The sequence below is a fragment of the Populus nigra genome, chromosome 17 (assembly GCF_951802175.1).
Source record: "Populus nigra chromosome 17, ddPopNigr1.1, whole genome shotgun sequence".
Classification (NCBI taxonomy): domain Eukaryota; kingdom Viridiplantae; phylum Streptophyta; class Magnoliopsida; order Malpighiales; family Salicaceae; genus Populus; species Populus nigra.
Genome location: NC_084868.1, coordinates 11,501,101 through 11,519,070, shown reverse-complemented (window position 1 = coordinate 11,519,070; position 17,970 = coordinate 11,501,101). Strand labels below are relative to the sequence as shown.

General features: G+C 31.6%; 2 protein-coding genes across 2 annotated transcripts; one reads left to right on the top strand and one right to left on the bottom strand.

Moving 5' to 3' along the window:
* The first annotated feature begins 8,644 nt into the window (after positions 1–8,644).
* On the top strand, positions 8,645–10,727 carry LOC133677539 (calcium-binding protein CBP-like). Its single transcript, XM_062099619.1, has 5 exons — positions 8,645–9,287; positions 9,753–9,799; positions 9,908–10,083; positions 10,198–10,216; positions 10,464–10,727. Exons 1-5 carry the CDS (start codon positions 8,711–8,713, stop codon positions 10,566–10,568), a joined length of 924 nt encoding a protein of 307 aa, XP_061955603.1. The 5' UTR covers positions 8,645–8,710; the 3' UTR covers positions 10,569–10,727.
* Positions 10,728–13,643: 2,916 nt separating this feature from the next.
* Positions 13,644–16,778, bottom strand: LOC133676928 (alpha carbonic anhydrase 4-like). The gene is made up of 7 exons (XM_062098738.1): positions 16,415–16,778; positions 15,281–15,498; positions 14,899–15,005; positions 14,648–14,750; positions 14,261–14,419; positions 14,108–14,161; positions 13,644–13,938 (listed from the first exon to the last, which is right to left on the bottom strand). Exons 1-7 carry the CDS (start codon positions 16,668–16,670, stop codon positions 13,849–13,851), a joined length of 987 nt encoding a protein of 328 aa, XP_061954722.1. The 5' UTR covers positions 16,671–16,778; the 3' UTR covers positions 13,644–13,848.
* Between the last annotated feature and the right edge of the window lie 1,192 nt (positions 16,779–17,970).

Sequence of the window (17,970 nt, the reverse complement as noted above, 5' to 3'; positions counted from 1 at the left end):
AAGTCGACGGAGATCGAAGAGATTTTATTCTCTGGGAACAGAAGGGATAGGAGACAGTGAGAGGTTGGGTTTTGATGCAGTTGACTGTAGATTAGAGGAATTCTTATGTTTGCGGTACTTCTTACACGTGGCAACAAACACCCAGCAGGGATTTGAGAGCCCACGGAGTTTTTGTTTTTCGCGTTTAATTTTTTTTTGTGTTTTTTTATAATTTTAGGTTTGCGTTTAAAAAATATTTTTAAAAAAATTAAAAATTTTATTTTATTTTAAATAAATATATTTTTTAAAAAATTACTTTAATATCCTGATATTAAAATTAATTTTTAAAAAATAAAAAAATATTTTAAAAAACAATTATAACTACACCACTAAAATATATATACATAGTATGGCTAGCATTTTGTTCAAATAAGCAAATGGAAATGGAGACAGGACATTAACCTCCCTCTCCTGGGAAACCTAGACTTGATTATAGATATTTTTTCTCGTTTGTCTTAAATAAATCGAGGATAATTGTTTTAAAAATATTTATATTTAACTATCAATGAGATTTATTGTAAAATTCAATATTTATATGTATTTAATATTAATTTCTCGCTGCTTATTAACTATCAAATATTGATTGTAAGAAGATATTTTTTTTAATTAAAGGCCAAGCCCGAAAGAAAAAAGCTTTCCTCTCCAAAACTCAATTAATATGAGATCGAGATGAGAAAGGTATAGCCCGTTCCATTGTCATCCTTAGTGGATCTGCTTACAAGCATCCATTTACAATATGCAATAATTTTTATTTTAGTATAAAAATTTATTTTATTTATTTATTAATCTATAGGTTAGAGAAATAAAAAAGAAACTCATTGGAAGACGTGTAAAAAATAAAAAATTATCAATTATCATAATTTTAGCAACTAAAATAATTAAGCTCGATATAAAAGGGTCCCATTTTATAATAAAAAATCAATAATGGTGTTTTTCCTTTTAAACATGGCGGGATAAGCAGATTGAATTGATTTTGATTGTTGATAAAGCCCATGAATATCGAGTCATCCAGCTCCAGCTCCAGCTCCAGCTCCGAGCACTTCCTATGACATTTTTCTTTTAGGTTGATTTTTTTAATTTTATTTTTAGATATTTGATTAAATTTAAATTACCCTTTAAAATTTCAAAAAAAAAAAAAAAACTAGTAACTTTAAAGTCTCATATGGTGCCACACTTATTATTTACGGTGTTATGACAAGGAGAAGACAGAGAAGTGTGAAAACCTCGTCTTATAGCCTTTCCTGCCATGGAAATGGGTTGGGGTTTTTGTTTTTATTTTAAATTAATTTTTTTAAAAGTGTTTTTAAATCATTTTAATATATTAATTTTAAAAATTAATTTTAAAAAAATAAAAAATTATTATTTTCAAATAAAACACCCCCTGACCCCTTAGCCCATGGATATTGCCCAACATTTCACACTCCTGGAATTGCGTAATCTTCTTTCCCGGTCACTGCCCTACCAAAAGAGCTTGCTTCACTGGGTGATCGAAGATCGTGCTTTCAATTTCCTACTAAGCAAGAAAGTCTAGAACTCTCTACGCAGACCGATCAAATGCCATTTTATCGATCGTAATGTACTTCGGTTTGTTTTCATTTATCAGTCGAGTCTTGGAACTATGTTAAAATGTAAATATAATAGAAAAGCATTAACTATCATCAAATAGTCAGCGTCGACCCCAGTGAAAAAAAAAAAAAACTATCAGGGATACTTGAAAATAATTTCAGGCCTAACAAATCAGTGCATAAAAACTATAATTATATTAATTTAGTTTTGCCTGTAATTAACTATATGCTTCAAGATTAACTATTTTATTTTGACTATTAACTTTATAGCTTTTTCAATATACTCTCTATAATTATTAAAAAAATAACACTAATACTGCCATGGATGCATATGATTTCTTTGATTTTGCTTGCAATGGTAACTCTGAGAATGAGGGATTTGAGCTTCAATGTTCCAACTCCAAATCCCATCTCAAGTCGTAACTTGTTAAGTATTAAATTTGTTCTTTATAAGTTTGAATTTCTTTTAGATTTATTTGAAATTTATATAATTATTAATTTTAGAATTTATAAAATTAATTAAAATATATAAAAGCTAACCGAACATTCATGTTAACCCAAAAAAAAAAAATAAGAGGGACATGTTTCGTAGTGATTTCGGTTGATAAAAGGCCATGGCTTCCCAAGGAGAATGGAGGACCAAAATATATAGTTTATCACCTCTAGTTTAAAAATCGAAATGAAAAGAATTAAAAAGGACAAGAGAGCAAACCGATGGAGGTTATCTTGCACTGCTCTTAATTTGTTCTCCTCTGTTAAGGAGATCTCTTTCGAACTATTTCTTTGCTACTCATGTCTGCTTGAAAAAACCAATCCAGCAGGTGTAATTACTTATACTTTGGTCTCAACGTTTAATATTTGGTGCAATTATTATAGATTTTCAAAAAAAAAAGGAAAAAAAACAGACAAGGAAGAACAATGTTTTGCATCTCGAGCAGTCACTTAATATTACTATAGAGATTGACCATCTCTCTCACAATGAACACTGCAAAACAATCACTGAGATGAAACAATTTGATCCCATTTCTCTAAAACATAGATAATCTCTTTGGAGACTTGTTAATAATGAAGCTCTGATCTAGGATTGGATCTGGGCGTCGCAGAATCGTGTGACGAGGGTTCAATACCACAAATTAACACACTTGTTATTCAAGCAGTTGCAGGTTGAACAATAAGATGCACAGGCACCTACACACTGAATCGGTTTTTGACACCAATCCACCTTTCTTGTTCGTGCCTCAGCATCCAAGATGAAACCTGTAGATATTCTTAATATCCGTTAAAACCATCAAAAAATAACAGCAACTTAAAAGAATGAATATTGCCATCACAAGATATCATGGAGAGTTATTACCTGCTGATGCAACGATGAAGAACTTGATAAATAGACCAGCCTTGAATGAAACTGTTGCCATTATATCTGGTTTATATTGTGAATACCTTTTGTTTTCTCGTGGAAAATTTGAGATACTCTATCAATCCCTCGTATTCTCAGCACCAATACATATTTATAGTGCAAATTTGAGTTGTTCTTCGGGACTGAACCTTTCTTTTTTCAGAAAACAATTATATATTAATTAAGAATATGGAAATACAGATATTGTGTATTGCTTTATATGGCAGGCAATTTTCAAAATTCCTTAAATGCATATCATGCAATGAAATAAATATGATACACAGAGATATTCATCATAATCATGAGAGAATTAATTTTTTATTTTTCCAGATCCGGTTTTGCTTAGGGAAATCGTCAGCGATCATTTTAATATTTATAATCAATCAATTACTTTTCCCATTTTGTAATATAATATAATTTATTTCTATATTAATATTGTTCTTTTAAGAATAAATTACTCTCACCACCTACAGTTTAGTCATTATAGCACATCACTGTCCAATTAATTAGTCTGATATTGCACTCTACACCTTTAACTAACAAGATTAACAATTTTATTTATAAAATTATGAAGAGACAAAAATGACATCGTATAAAATCACCAAGAATTTCTGTAAACCATTTGGAAAAGCTTTGCAGTAGCAATGGAGGTTTCAATAATTGAGAAATAATTAGGTGAACAGGCTCATCAAAAGCCCATTTTCTACATACATATATATATATATATATATATATAGAGAGAGAGAGAGAGAGAGAGAGAGAGAGAGAGAGAGAGAAGGCAGAGCCCACCATGAAGGCATGGATGATGGGAGAACCCATTACGTTGTGGAGGTGAGCTCATGCAATGATTTGCAGAGACAAGCTTCAAAATTAGAATGTTTAGAGGGAAAACAAAGGATGGCCATCAATTCAAAATCTAGCATGATAGCCTTTGAATTGAGTTGACTGGTCAACTCTCAAATTCAGTGATCAAATGATGAGCCCTAGTTTTCAAAATAATTGGGCTGAAACCGTGTGTAGCCCAATGGTACTGTGCAAAAGAAAAAATCAAATCGACGCGATTCCACGAGACTGTTGAAAGTCAACCTCGTTTGTCATGTCGCCGCTTACAAGTGGCCATGTGGAAGCAAGATGTTGATTCGCAGAGGTGACGCCGACGGCTATGGGTCGGAGGCGATTACACGCGGCCCAGTTGTTTCTTTTTTGCAGACTCAAATTTACACTCTTGCCTATCATCCTCTGTGATTGATTAACTTTTATCCATAGTTATTATTAATTAATTACTAACAAGAACACTAAAAGGGTGGGAGTTTCTAAATTACTATGACCACATCCATAACATATTATTTATTAAAATAGGGTTTTATATTTTTTTTAATTTAACTCTTCAGTAATCTAATTTTTTTAATTTATCATTTAATATTATATTATTTTGATAATTATGCTTGTAATCTTTTTTATGTTGGATTTATACTAGTCTCGTAAATTTATTTATTCTTTTCTTCTTAATTCTAATCTTTAATATTAAATTTATTAAGAGTGGAACTTCATAGTTTTTTTTATTTTTTTTTATAAATTTATTTTGAACGCATGATGCAAGTCATGAGCTTAATAGGTAAATTTAAGTTGACCCGGGTTATTTTTTAACTATTTTTTCTAGTTGTTATTTTTTTATATTTCATCGTTTAATACTGGGTTGAAAATTAGACTTTGTATTTTTTATGACTTATTTTCTATAAGATTATTTCGATCTCATAACTCGAGCCATAAGATTAGCAAATTGATCTAGGTTGATTATGTTTATTTTTTCTCCTTTTTTAACTCGGTTTTTTATTTTTTTATTTTCTTTTCATGAAGTTATCTAGATTTCATGACTCGAGATCTGAGTTGACTCTATTTATTTTTATTGAGTTGTTTTTTTTTCAATTCCACCATTCACCAACTCAATTTGTTATTAAGTTTTTTTTTTCAATTTCATCTTTTAATGTTAGGTTATTTGAGAATTATACTTCGTGTTTTTTTTTAATTTACTTTTTGTAGAGTTTTCCCTATTTCATGGATTTATTTTTTTTCTCTCTTGATTTTAATATTCAACACTGGATTTGTTGGAAATTGAGTTTAATGATTTTTTTATTTTTTTTATATAAAGTTATCTTAATCTCGTGATCTATATCGTAGGTTTAACAAGTTAGCTTTAGTTGACTTAAGTATTTTTTCTGTTTTTTTTTAATTGATTTTTTTTATTTCATTGTTCAATATTAGATTGATTGGAAATTGAGTTTCATAATTTTTTATTGATTTGTTTTTTATGGTATTATTATCATCTCATGACTTAGGTTGATTTTGTAATTTTTTAATGAAATATTTATTTTTTTTATTTTTATTTTTCGATGTTAGATTAATTAGGAATTATCCTTTGTAGTTTACTTTGATTTGTTTTCTATGTGGTTATCACAGTCTTGTGATCTAAGTAATAAATTTAACATATTAATTAAAGTCGATTTAATATGTTACAGTTTTAATATTTTTTTAAAAAAATATTATTCAACATGTCATCGTATCAATATTTAAAAGGAATATCATTCAATACATATCATATTTGGTTTTATAATTAGATAATTTTTTATTAGAAAACACGTTATTAATGATTGAACAATTTTTTTATAATAAAAAAATTGATCTAAACAGTAGCACATCACAGGACAATAATTTAGTTAAATCTTGATGGGTATGATGGACTGTCATTATGATTTGCCAATAAAAACCTAGCTTCAATCAAATTTTATTATGAACTATATTTGGACATTCGACCTTATCAAATCCAAGTGATTCAATGGATTGATATATAGACTGTTTGACATAGTTAAATTCGAGTGAAAGCTAACCGTATGAATTCAAGTGATTTTTTCAAATTACTTTAATTTAAAATTATGATATTTTAATATTGACAACGGTTATTCTGGCGAGCCACAAGTCACCGAGGCCTTTAGTTGTGTCAACCTCCAATTCTAGCGTAACATATATGTTGATGTTTTAACTTTATTGTTAAAAGAATTATGACAGCTATTATTTACATTGATTTGTGCCTACTTAGAATATATTTAGAATTGTGACTGTGGTTATTTTTTTAAAATAATTTTTACTTAGAAATATATTAAAATAATATTTTTTAAAAAAATATTTTTGATCTCAGCGCATCAAAATGATCTAAAAGTACAAAAAAAATATTAATTTAAAGTAAAAAAAAAAATAAAAAATTTTTAAAATTTTTTAAAAATACTTTTAAAACACAAAAACAAATAGAACCTAATCTCTTTAAAAAAACTTTTTTTTTTATTTCTCTTAAATTAATGTCCTTAATCTAGACGTGAGTGGAAACAACCTAATTTTTTTTTAAGACAATTGAAATTTGAAACCGTTGCATGATTGTATCCTTGGATCATCTACAACCCAACAACGTTTGATTTGAATAGTGTTAAGATCAAGTGTGTTTTTTTTTTAAAAAAAAATTACTTAAAAAAAAAAAGGAGTTGCCAATGCAGAATTGACTCTTGTCCATTTTGATTCCCCTTTAAACCTTGAAGGAACAGCACGGTCACCAACGTTTTATTTTTCCTTTTTTTCTTTTGAAACTATATACGTGCAATGATCAATGAGTACTATACAATTCTTTTTTTTTTCTATTCTTTTTTCTTTTTTCTATTTTAATGATTCAAGATAACTTCTCCCTTTAAAAAATATATAAATAAATGATGAAATAAAATAATATAAATATCTTAACCTTTTCTTCTTTTGTATCTATTTCCTTTTAAAATAGAACGATTGAAGTGCAAAGTCAATGAATCTTTTGGGTGAACGATTTGACGAAGACGAAGAGAGCCGCGTGATTAAAGAAGAGGGGGCTAGCAAAATCAAAACGACGCGGTCCGCAGCCTCTCTCTCTCTCTCTTATCGGATGATTAGTTTATTTTTTTTCATCTTAATCATGTATGATTTTTTTTCTAATACTTTTTAGAACACATTTTGTTTTATTCAGATAAATAAATTATTTTTTATATTAATTTTAAAGTTTGAATTTATAAGGTTTCCTAACCCATCCTTTAATTTATAAATGTTGCGAAGTAATGTATGAATTTCAACTGAAATTTTCCCTTTTCTGTAATTGTTTAATTAAATAATTATTTTTGCATTATATTAATTAAATAATTATTTTTGCATTATATTAAGGGTGCATTGTTTCTGGGGTTTAGATTGTTTTTTAAAATATTTTTTTATCTAAAATATCATTAAATTAATATGTTTTTAAGTGTTTTTTAAATAATTTTAATATACTAATATTAAAAATAAATAAAAAACTAAAGTACTAGATTGATACATTTTTAATTTTAAAACACTCCTGCAAAAATACTACACACACATTACAAATCACACACTAAATATTCCATGCATACACTCCAGCAAGAGAAGAAAAGTTAATTGATTCTTACGCACAGTTAAAGAACGCGTGCAAATCATGTTTTATAAAGTTGAAAATTTTTTGATCAAAAATTAATATTTTTATATATTTTAAATTATTTTGATGTACTGATTTCAAAAATATTTTTTAAAAAATAAAAAATATTATTTTAATATATTTTATTATAAAAAAATATTTTAAAAAACAATTATAACTATACTCTTAAATAAACACTCGGTGCTCATCATCCTCTGTCATCCCATTTTAGAGGGGATTTTCAAATCCCAGGCTGTAAAAGATGATAATCAGAGGATATAAATTTTCTATATAACTCACATTGCTGGAAATGAAGAAGTTTAAAACAACTTTTTAATCCATTTTACCTCAATACTAGACAACATAAATAAATATATATCATTGTTTTAAAATCAGACCAACTAAACAAGTTAACTTGAAATCCAGCCAATCTAGTATATATACTTATTTGGGTTGAATAAAAAAAAACTATATGATATAATCAAAATTGAAGTTAATTTAATGAGTCGAGTTTAACCCAATCAAAATCTAGTTAAAATTTAATTATTATTTACCTATTACTTTTTTTAAAAATTAATATTGTTTTATTTTTTTTAATTTTTTATAGTAGACTTGGATGGAGTTTTAAAACTATAATATATATAAATTAATAAATTGTATTTTATAGTCTTCTTGTGGGGGCAAAAATAACATTACAAATCTAAGGTTATACTGCAAAATAATCTCGTAAACGCTATGAAAAAAATCAAATTGAGGGACTTTATGGTCAAATGATTAATATTCGGTAAAGATATGGACGGAACATGTACGGATTCCAGACCACAAAACACGTTATCATTAAAAAAAAAAACATTGTAAGAATTGAGAAGCAATTAGTCAATCCTCAGATTAGACGAACTCAATTTTCATCGTCAAACTAACTTCTTGAATGCAATAAATATTTTTCATGTTACTTTTTCCTCTCATGAAAACAGTCCACGCTAAGAAAAAAATCATATCAAAAATCATTTTAATTTATAAAAAAATAAAAAGATCTAAAATAAAAAGAGAGCAGAAAACAAAAATGACCACGGATTCGAAATAATTTACATAACCGCCACCGAAAGTCCACTGACAAATACGAATTTCCTTATCCTATATATAATAAATCCCCAAAGGCCCAAACCTCACAAAACCGAAAAGCATTGCTCCTTTCTCTCTCCTAACTCCAAAATCGAAATGTCAGGCTACCCTCAACAACCAGCTGGCTACGGCTACGGCCAGGGCCCACCGCCACCACAACAATCCCAACCCTACGGTTCTGCACCGCCATACACCTCCCCTTACGGCGCACCACCGCAACCTTCTGCTCCATACGGCACCGCACCACAACCTACTGCTCCATACGGCAGCGCACAACATGCTGCTCCATACGGCAGCGCACAACAAGCTGCTCCATACGGCAGCTCACAACATACTGCTCCATACGGCACCGCGCAAGCTTATGGCTCCCCCTACGCAGCCCCCCCTCCCGGCACCAAGCCACCAAAGGACAAACCCCAAGGTTCCACACCTGGCGGCTATCCTCCTGCTCCCTACGGAAGCAGCCCCTTTGCTGCTCTCTTGCCCTCCACCTTCCCTCCAGGCACCGACCCCAGCATCGTCGCCTGCTTTCAAGTCGCCGATCAGGACGGTAGCGGGATAATTGATGACAAAGAACTGCAGAGAGCCTTATCGGGCTATAATCAGAGCTTCAGCTTGAGGACTGTTCACCTTCTCATGTATCTATTCACAAACAGCAACGCCAGGAAGATCGGTGAGTCCTTGATTTGCAGTTTTTCATTCATGCGCATGTTAGTGGACTAGTTAAGGTTCTGCTAGTTTGAGCCGGATTGATATTTTTGTTAATTCACGAACATGTTACTGCAATGGTCCTGGAACTTGCCAATGGACGACCGGTGTTTTTTTTTCTTTGCATTGAATGGACGAAACTGCGGTATTATAACTGGACATTGATTGTTCAGTTAGGTCTTGATCACTGGGGTCAGTTTCGTCCTTTCCCCATATTTTTGCGCCTTTTTTGCTGTTTTCAGCTGATCAGTAGTGGGCCGAAATGCCTTTGTTGCTTACGCGTTTTCTTCTTTTTGAAAATGCTGAATCTGCCCTCGAATATTTTGATGTTGTTGAGCAATTTGCAAGGGTATATTCGTAATCTTATGAGCTTTGCAGATTTATGTAGGAACCACGTTGAATTTATTTTTTTTTTTAAATGTTAATGCAGGACCTAAGGAATTCACTGAGCTGTTTTACAGCTTGCAGAACTGGAGGGTAAGCTTTTGGAGGTTTTGAATTGGAAGGTCTTTTAATTTATATTTATTTTTGGATTAGAAATGTTTATTATTGTTTTTGTGGGATTTGGTTGTTTTTGCTATACAGGCAATCTTTGAGAGATTTGATAGGGACAGGAGTGGGAGGATTGATATGAATGAGCTGAGAGAGGCACTTCTGAGTTTAGGATTTTCCGTCTCACCTGTTGTTTTGGATTTGTTGGTATCTAAGTTTGATAAAACTGGAGGAAAGAACAAGGCCATTGAATACGACAATTTCATCGAGTATGTTTTTCTTCGTCTCTTTTTGTTGGTTTTGTTTGAGAACATTTAGTTTTCTGATTTCTGCTGAGCATCTCTAATATGGTGTTTTCTCTCTTCTGTTTTTGTGGAATGCAGATGCTGTCTGACTGTCAAGGTGAGCTTTAAACTAAGACTATAGGATCTTTACTCTATTTTGCCTTGTGTCAAGTACTAGTTAAATACACAGAGTTCTGTATAAAATAGAACGAGTTACTGAAGCCTGAAAAAATATAATACAAATCGAAGCTTGCATATGAATGTGCATTAAAAGCTGGGTTCCAGATTTTAACAACATTCTTAACCTTGACATGTTTAATGTTCTAGACTTCTAACGTGTGGCATGGTTGATCATCTGTTTTCAGGGACTGACTGAGAAGTTCAAAGAGAGGGATACTACATACTCTGGTTCAGCAAGTTTTACTTACGAGAATTTCATGCTAGCTGTTCTTCCATTCCTCATTGCATAGACGGGGATTGAAAGCTAAATCGGCACGAGCCGGTGATGTACTTTATGGGTCGTACACATATCTTTTTTTCTTCACCTAGCATCATCTTATGTATCTGGTTTCAGTTGTAAAAACTAAAAACTGTTTTAAGGGTTTTGTGGATACAAGTTTGCAGATCAATCCCTCTATCTCTACCTTAAATCTTTGAACTCTGATGCATGGTTATTGTCATTTAATTCCTGTGATTTCAAGCTTTGCTAATTTCCAACAATGTCGTGCTTTGTAATCTTCAACTTAAATGTCACCATCCCCCCAATTTTATCATCTTTAATTTGCTGAGCATCATCGCAGTGAGGACAGGGTCAGAGGAAAATTAAGGGTCTTTCCTGGGAGAATAATTTATTCAGCATGGGCGCCTCTCAATTTGAATTAGAAGAGGTCGTACAGAGGCAGCATCAATGCAATGTATGATTTGTCCTGATGAAGGTAAAGTCCAGGCGACATGGGAAATAATTTTGGTTCTTTATTTTATAATCCAGTTGTGTATCATGGGGTGGTTGAGCATCGTAGGCAGTTTGGTATTTTACGAATCACTCACCGACACATGCGGCACTTTTCTGAATCAGCACTACTTGCTGTCTAGGTTCCAGCTTCTTTTCCATGTATTTCCACGAAAGTCACTCTCTTCTGCGACAAGTAAATTCCAAAAAAAAAAAAAAAACAATTATGACAGAAATGAACGAAGGGGCCAGCGTATACAAATTTGACTACCTGCATCATATATAAAAAATATCATGGGAGAAAGCGAAACCATTAATTAACCGAAACTAACCCTCGTGCATCGTGATGTTTGTACTGCAGCTAAATTCACTGCTGCTCCTTTTTTAACAAGGTCGATTAGAAAAATGAATTTTTTCTAAATTTTTAATCTGATTCTTGAATTCTGTTTTTTTAAATTAACATCTAATTGTTTTTTTTTTTAGAGAAAATTGGTGGGTTACAAGATAGAAAATTAAAGTAAAAAAAAAAGAGTAAAATAGAAGACAACTTCAAATTTTATATAAAAAATTAATTTTGATCACCTATATTTTTTGATTTATAGATAAATGATCTTTTAGTTTTGAAAATTTTAAATTTAACACCAAAATTTATTTCTCTTTTTTTTTTCTTGAGGACAGAGGAATGCGAGATTTTGATGAAGAGAGAGTGGTTATTGACAATAATTTCAACCATAAAAATTATTAAAGTTGATGTCAATGAGTTTCATTTCACGAGGGGAGTTTTACCTAAGTGTTTTTTTCCTTCTTTTTTCCCGAGAAGACAGATCTAACTATGAGAATGTTTTTGAATTCACGTTGTTTTAAGTTTTTTAAGCTATTTTTTGGGTTTTTTAAGGTCATAGATAGATTTATTAAGATATTTAGATTGTTTTCTATGTGTTTTAGATAAAAAATAGGTTAATATGACTTTTCAAACAAAAAAACCAACACCTTGTTTTCTCATTATCTCTTGTCACTGAATTCTGCACAAAGCAAATGATGCGTTGTCTGTTGCCTTATTAAAAAAAATAATAGACGACCTGTTAAGAAATTAAAAACAAGTCAAGCCCAAGAGCGTGGATTGATTTTTTTGTGGCCCAATGTTCCTAAGCTTCTTTTTTCTTTTTTAAGTTTTGTTATTTTATATTTGGATTAAAAACAATTGATAAAAGAAATTATTGGACTCATTTGAGTTCTTAAAACCAAATCATAGATTCAGTGAGTTCATCCGTAACATTTGAACTATTATTTGTTTTTTTGTATTTGTTTAATGCTTTATGTGTCTCTTGATTTAAAAAAATATAATTTTATCTTTTGTTATCAATGATCTATTTTTCTAATTAGCTCAAAACTAAAAAAAATATAATTTCACCTTTTGTTTTCAAAGATATACTTTTGTTATTTTAGCCACACGCGTCTAACATAATTTTTGTCCTTTTAAAAAAAAATATTTCATATAAAAAATTCTCATACATTTTATTGTCGTATAATTAAATGAAAAAAATAATCTCTAGTATAAAAATTTATTGAATCCAATAACGTGCATGACATTTTTATTCTTTAACATTAAGTTAATTGAGAATTGAGGCTTTTACTTTGTTTTTTTCAAGATTATCACAAGAATTCTTGCATGTCAACCCAAGTTAAGTTAATGTATTTCCATCTCAATATTAAATAAAAAACAAGATTTTTTTTTATAAAAAAAACATATTATCAATACCTAAATATTTTTTTTATTGCGTTTAAAATTTTTTCCACACTGACCCGCAGCACAGCCTGTGACACTCTACTATTTCATCATCTAATCAACTGCTTTGACTTTGGTGTTGCTGCAAGTATATAGTTGCATGATTTTACAGCTAACATGTAGAGAGTGGATAATGAATGAATGAATGAATGCTAGGGATGAGTGATCCTTAAATTGTGTACAAGTGAATTGTGGTTTAGTGACTCTGGGTTGGAATCATAGGTCAGATGGTGATGAGCTTCGCTTGTTCATAAGGTCCAAATCCAGAGGGGCTTTGAGCTCCAAAGAGTTGTTGCCCTTAGGCGGGTAGATATCAGGAGGAAGCGTCAAGCATGTGCTCAGTCTCTCTCTTATTTTCTCTCAAGAAGAAATGATCATTAACGTCTCTTCAACATATAATTATGTTCTGCCTCCCTTAATTCGCAGTTGAAGACATTTTCTTTGCCATGCGTCAATCATCAGTGCAAACTTTAACCATTTACTTGGAGCCTCTACTGATTTGCTCAGCTTCAAGTTTCCCTTCATCACAGCCTGACAGCATGCAACATATTTTCTGTATATGAATTACACATGCTGAAACGGGCATGAGGCGGCGTTTTAAAATTGCTGGCTTGCCTAAAGGAAGCCTGTCTAGCTCAAAAACAAAAATTACTTGCCTAAAAGAAGCTAATTCATCACGGTTTTATTGTATTTATCACAGATATCTGCTAATGAGGTTTAGAGGAAGCATAGCTGCTAATGAGAACACAGAAGTGGTAAAGAAATACCTTTCCTGTTCCTAATAATGGTTTTTATACTAACATTCATGTATGGATATAATTCTTGATAGCTCAAGAGTCTTCATTTATTAATCTCAGAAATGTTCACAACAACTTGCCTGAGTTCTTCACCAGGATAAACAGGCTTGAAATTTGAAATGTATATATAAGGGAAATAAATTGCCATCTGAATAAATGGTATGCAAAAGTCGCGCTATGTAGGCCTCTTAAATTCTTCTCTTCAGTTTATATTACTACTAGGTAGAGGCCCCATTCTGTCTTGGACGGTACTCGTACATTGGAATTCCAGTCGATGGCTGAGTTGGTCTTGCATTTGCCTCGAATCCCTGAAACAGAAGAAACCAAGAGAAGTTGACCAGTAGAAGTGCTATGATCTTGTATACAGAAGAATATCACATTTCCAAAAAAAAAAAACAACTAATTTCCTTCAATTTTGAAATGATAAAAAAGATATTAACTAGAAATGAATCCTTAAACTAAACTAAAAGTACTTACATCATGAACAGCATCTCGTAATGCTTTAACTTGCTCCCTTGAAACTGTCCTGACCTGTTTATGGAAGAATTCATCAGAACAATCATATCCATTATACCAGTTAAGAAGATATATAGAAGCTGAAATAGAGTGTGAAGGTTTTGGTAAAAGCACCTTCATGACTATTGTCCAAACAACACCTTCAGTGCATGGAGGAACTGTGAGAGAACCGACATATCTGTAATACTTCCTGCTCCCAAATTTGATATCTCCTGGGTTGACAATCCCCATCTCTCTCTCTCTATGGTCAACATGGTTTATATGGCGGAGCAACTGCCAAAAGGGGAAATGGTAACACTAAAAAGAGAACTCCATATTTACAGATTAAAATCGAACCATTAACTTGTACATAAGTTCAAAGAACAAACTTCATGTAAAGTTTGTCTTGTTAAGGTTTCTTTTACCGATCATACTTTATATCATACATTTCAATACAAAAACCATATTGACAGACACCAAACACGTGCAAACCGATAGACCAGTTGATATACACGACAATACCTTTGAAAGGAAGCGATCAGGCCGACCATATTTGTAAACAATTGCAACAACAGCTATCGCTCCCTGAGAGCTATAGTGAACTAGGTGAAGCTCCAGGTCATGCCTTTTAACGAAAATCAGAAAACAAAGATATGGATAGACATTAGATATACATGTGAGAAGATTGAAGGGTGTTGAGTGGAGTAGGTGGAAGAGTTCTCATTAAGGTGTAATTTTTAAATTTCAATAATAAAGAAGGCAAACAAACAAACCTTGAACCATTGAATGTATGCTCTGAGGGTGAATGCCAATGACATTGCTGCAGTTGGTAATCAGTATCATTAATTGTAATTTTTCCTGCATCTCCTTTCCAAATCACCTGGCGAGAAATTCAATTAGATGGAGTGATAAGATTTTCATTTTCTTTTTGGTAAAAAATCATAGTCTCAAGTAAGCATTAGTGACGCATACTTTTGTATGCCTGAATTCTGGTCAACAATCAACAATGAATTTATTATCAGCTTCATAGGGTTCAATATTTACTGGGTCAACCATCTTGTGCATACCATAATTGCAGAGGTGGATTAAATTGAAATTTTGTTTGGTAGAATGAGTTGCTTCATAAATGCATTAGTCAAGGGACAGGTAGCATACTGTAATGTCATGTCCCCTATTCTTCACAGCTGCAGGAGCTGCTTGGTAATCCCTACGCAACTTTCCTAAATTCGGAAAAACTTCCACCCTTCTGTCAAGAACATCAATAGGAGACTGCATTTTTCCTTTACCACAAGCTTCCCAATGTGGATTAATCTTTCCCCAGTTCTTTGGCCCTTCTTCAGTTCCTTCTTCATATGTAAATTGAGTTTCATCCTCTGTTTGATGAAAGGAAATAATTAGATGGGGCCAGCTTGATTGGACTCATTAAGAAATGAATATATTCCATGAAGATAATCGTTCATGATATGGAATGAATCACTCTACTAATTGACCAAAAAGTCTTCAAAACAGGCCTCCAAAAAATGAAATTGATGGAGAGGTTCTAAATTCTCACCTTTTCTGTACTCCTAAGACATAAAGCACAGATTTGGCTAGGTAATCCAGGTTTCAAAGTAAAGAACATGGCAAAATTAAAAGTGATTCTCTTTCAGAAAAGTAAATCGTGAATTGAATTAACTTAGAGCAACTTGCAAAGCAAAGAATAAAAGAAAATGGTGAAATAAATATTCAAACATGTGAAAAAGCGTATAAACAAATCAATAATTTTGCACTAAACAATGCACAACTGGAAAGTTTTTGGACAAAATTTTAAATGACCTCCTGGTTCTGCACCACATGTAAGAAAATTTAAAAAAAATGCAGAGATCAAGAACACTACATCTTCTCCATTAGAAAGCCATTTAATTTTGTCAGCAAGTAGGTGACCTTACAACTGTAAAAAGGGACACTGGTCGGCTTGTAGCTATGCAAAGTTTACCTACTGATCAAGTTTAACTACCTCAGGTCCATCTGAAAATGAGATTTCATCAAAGAAAAAACCTTCAAGACATATATGAACCTCAAGATTGAATTTTTTCCCCCTTCAAAAAAAAAAACAAAACAGAAGGATACCAAGAAATTAATCTTTCAAAACCCAAAATGTGATTTGGGTTTTCTACAACATTTTAATCTTTGCTAATTAGTAGACTATTAACTATCTGAAAGCAATGTAAGCACTAAAACTGGCAGTGAAAATGAAGAATTCAACAGCTTAACCAGAACGAGAGATGGGGAGAGAGATGAAGAACATACCAACTTCGGACTCTAAAGCCAAGGAGATGGTGAGTGAATATGAGACAATGATGAGAGAAACAAGAAGGAGAAAGCTCATCATGTTGATGTTGTAGACATTGAAGTTACTGGTGCTAGTCATGGCGTCTTCCTTAATTTCTCCGAATTTCAAGGAGTTAGAAATGAAAGGTTGATTTAGCGTTGTTGGAAGAGCAAACGGACCTTTCTCATTACACAACGATGGCAGGAATGATACTCTAAACAGAATCTTATACATATCGGCCTGAGTCAACTTAAATCAATGCGTTATTTTTTCTATAATTACTTTTTTCTTCAATGAACAGTAATTCCAACGTCTCTTAAAAGAAAAATTTATTTCTTCAAGCGAAAAATATTTTCTATCAAATTACAGATAAAATTCTTGTGTGTAAACATCTAGATTCATTTCATAGTTACATGATACATTAAACTTTCTAGATAATTATAAAGTATCGAGTCAGCAGGCACCAAACAAAGAACCACACAATTACATCGCTGTAGAATCATTAAATTTCTAATTATAAGATTGGACATCACTCAAATCCAAACTTAACTCTTGCAAATTGTTTTCTTCTTTCATATAATTGCTGTCACTTCTGATCATTGTTCGTCTTCCTTCATCATATTGTCCACCATTTGTGACACTCCTTTAATTCTTGTATTTAGCATGACCGATCTACCTTTATTTTTATAATGATTAAAAATATAATAATTGTTATTTTTTAATATATTTTTTATTTAAAAATATATTAAAATAATATTTTTATTTATTTTTTAAAATTTATTTTTAACATATCAAAACGATATAAAAAACATAGTTTTTAAACCCGGTCTGGTAGCCGGCCCGGTCTAAGACCCGGGTTTTGACAAAGTTACCGGATCGACCGGGTCAATTCTTTTTTTTTAAAATTAAAACGATGTCGTTTTAGTAAAAAAAAACAAAACTCAACAGGTTGCAACCGAGTTTTTGATCGAGTCAACCCGGGTTTTTTCCTTTATCTATTTTTTGTTAAACCCGACCCGGTTTCAACCCCAGATCAGCCGGGTCTTGACCTGCTGAGCTGTCATGGGTTTCAAAACTATGATAAAAATATTAAATAAAAATTAAATATTTCTTTTTTTAATTTTTATAAAACACAATTTAAACAGCGTTTTCGGACAAGATGCAACCATTGGCACCAGCTCAACAAAGGCTGAACTAGTTGGGCAATGAAATCAACAAGGAGATCTGGATTGAAGATCGGAAGAAATGACAAAAACCCTAAATTACCAAAGACGAATAAAATCAATTTTAAGAGATGCATGGATGGACGGGTCAACACTTTAATTGACCTAACCGTATATTATGATTTCCATTAATTAAAGTAATTACGTTTAACATATTTTATCTATTTTTTAACATTACCCTAAATATATAATCAGGTAATTAGGTGAATAACTTGATTTCTTTTAACTTAATATGGGGACCAATTTTCAACAGGTGTCTTTATTATATTGGATCAAGAATTTTGTCATTACTCTATCATTTCTGAATAAAA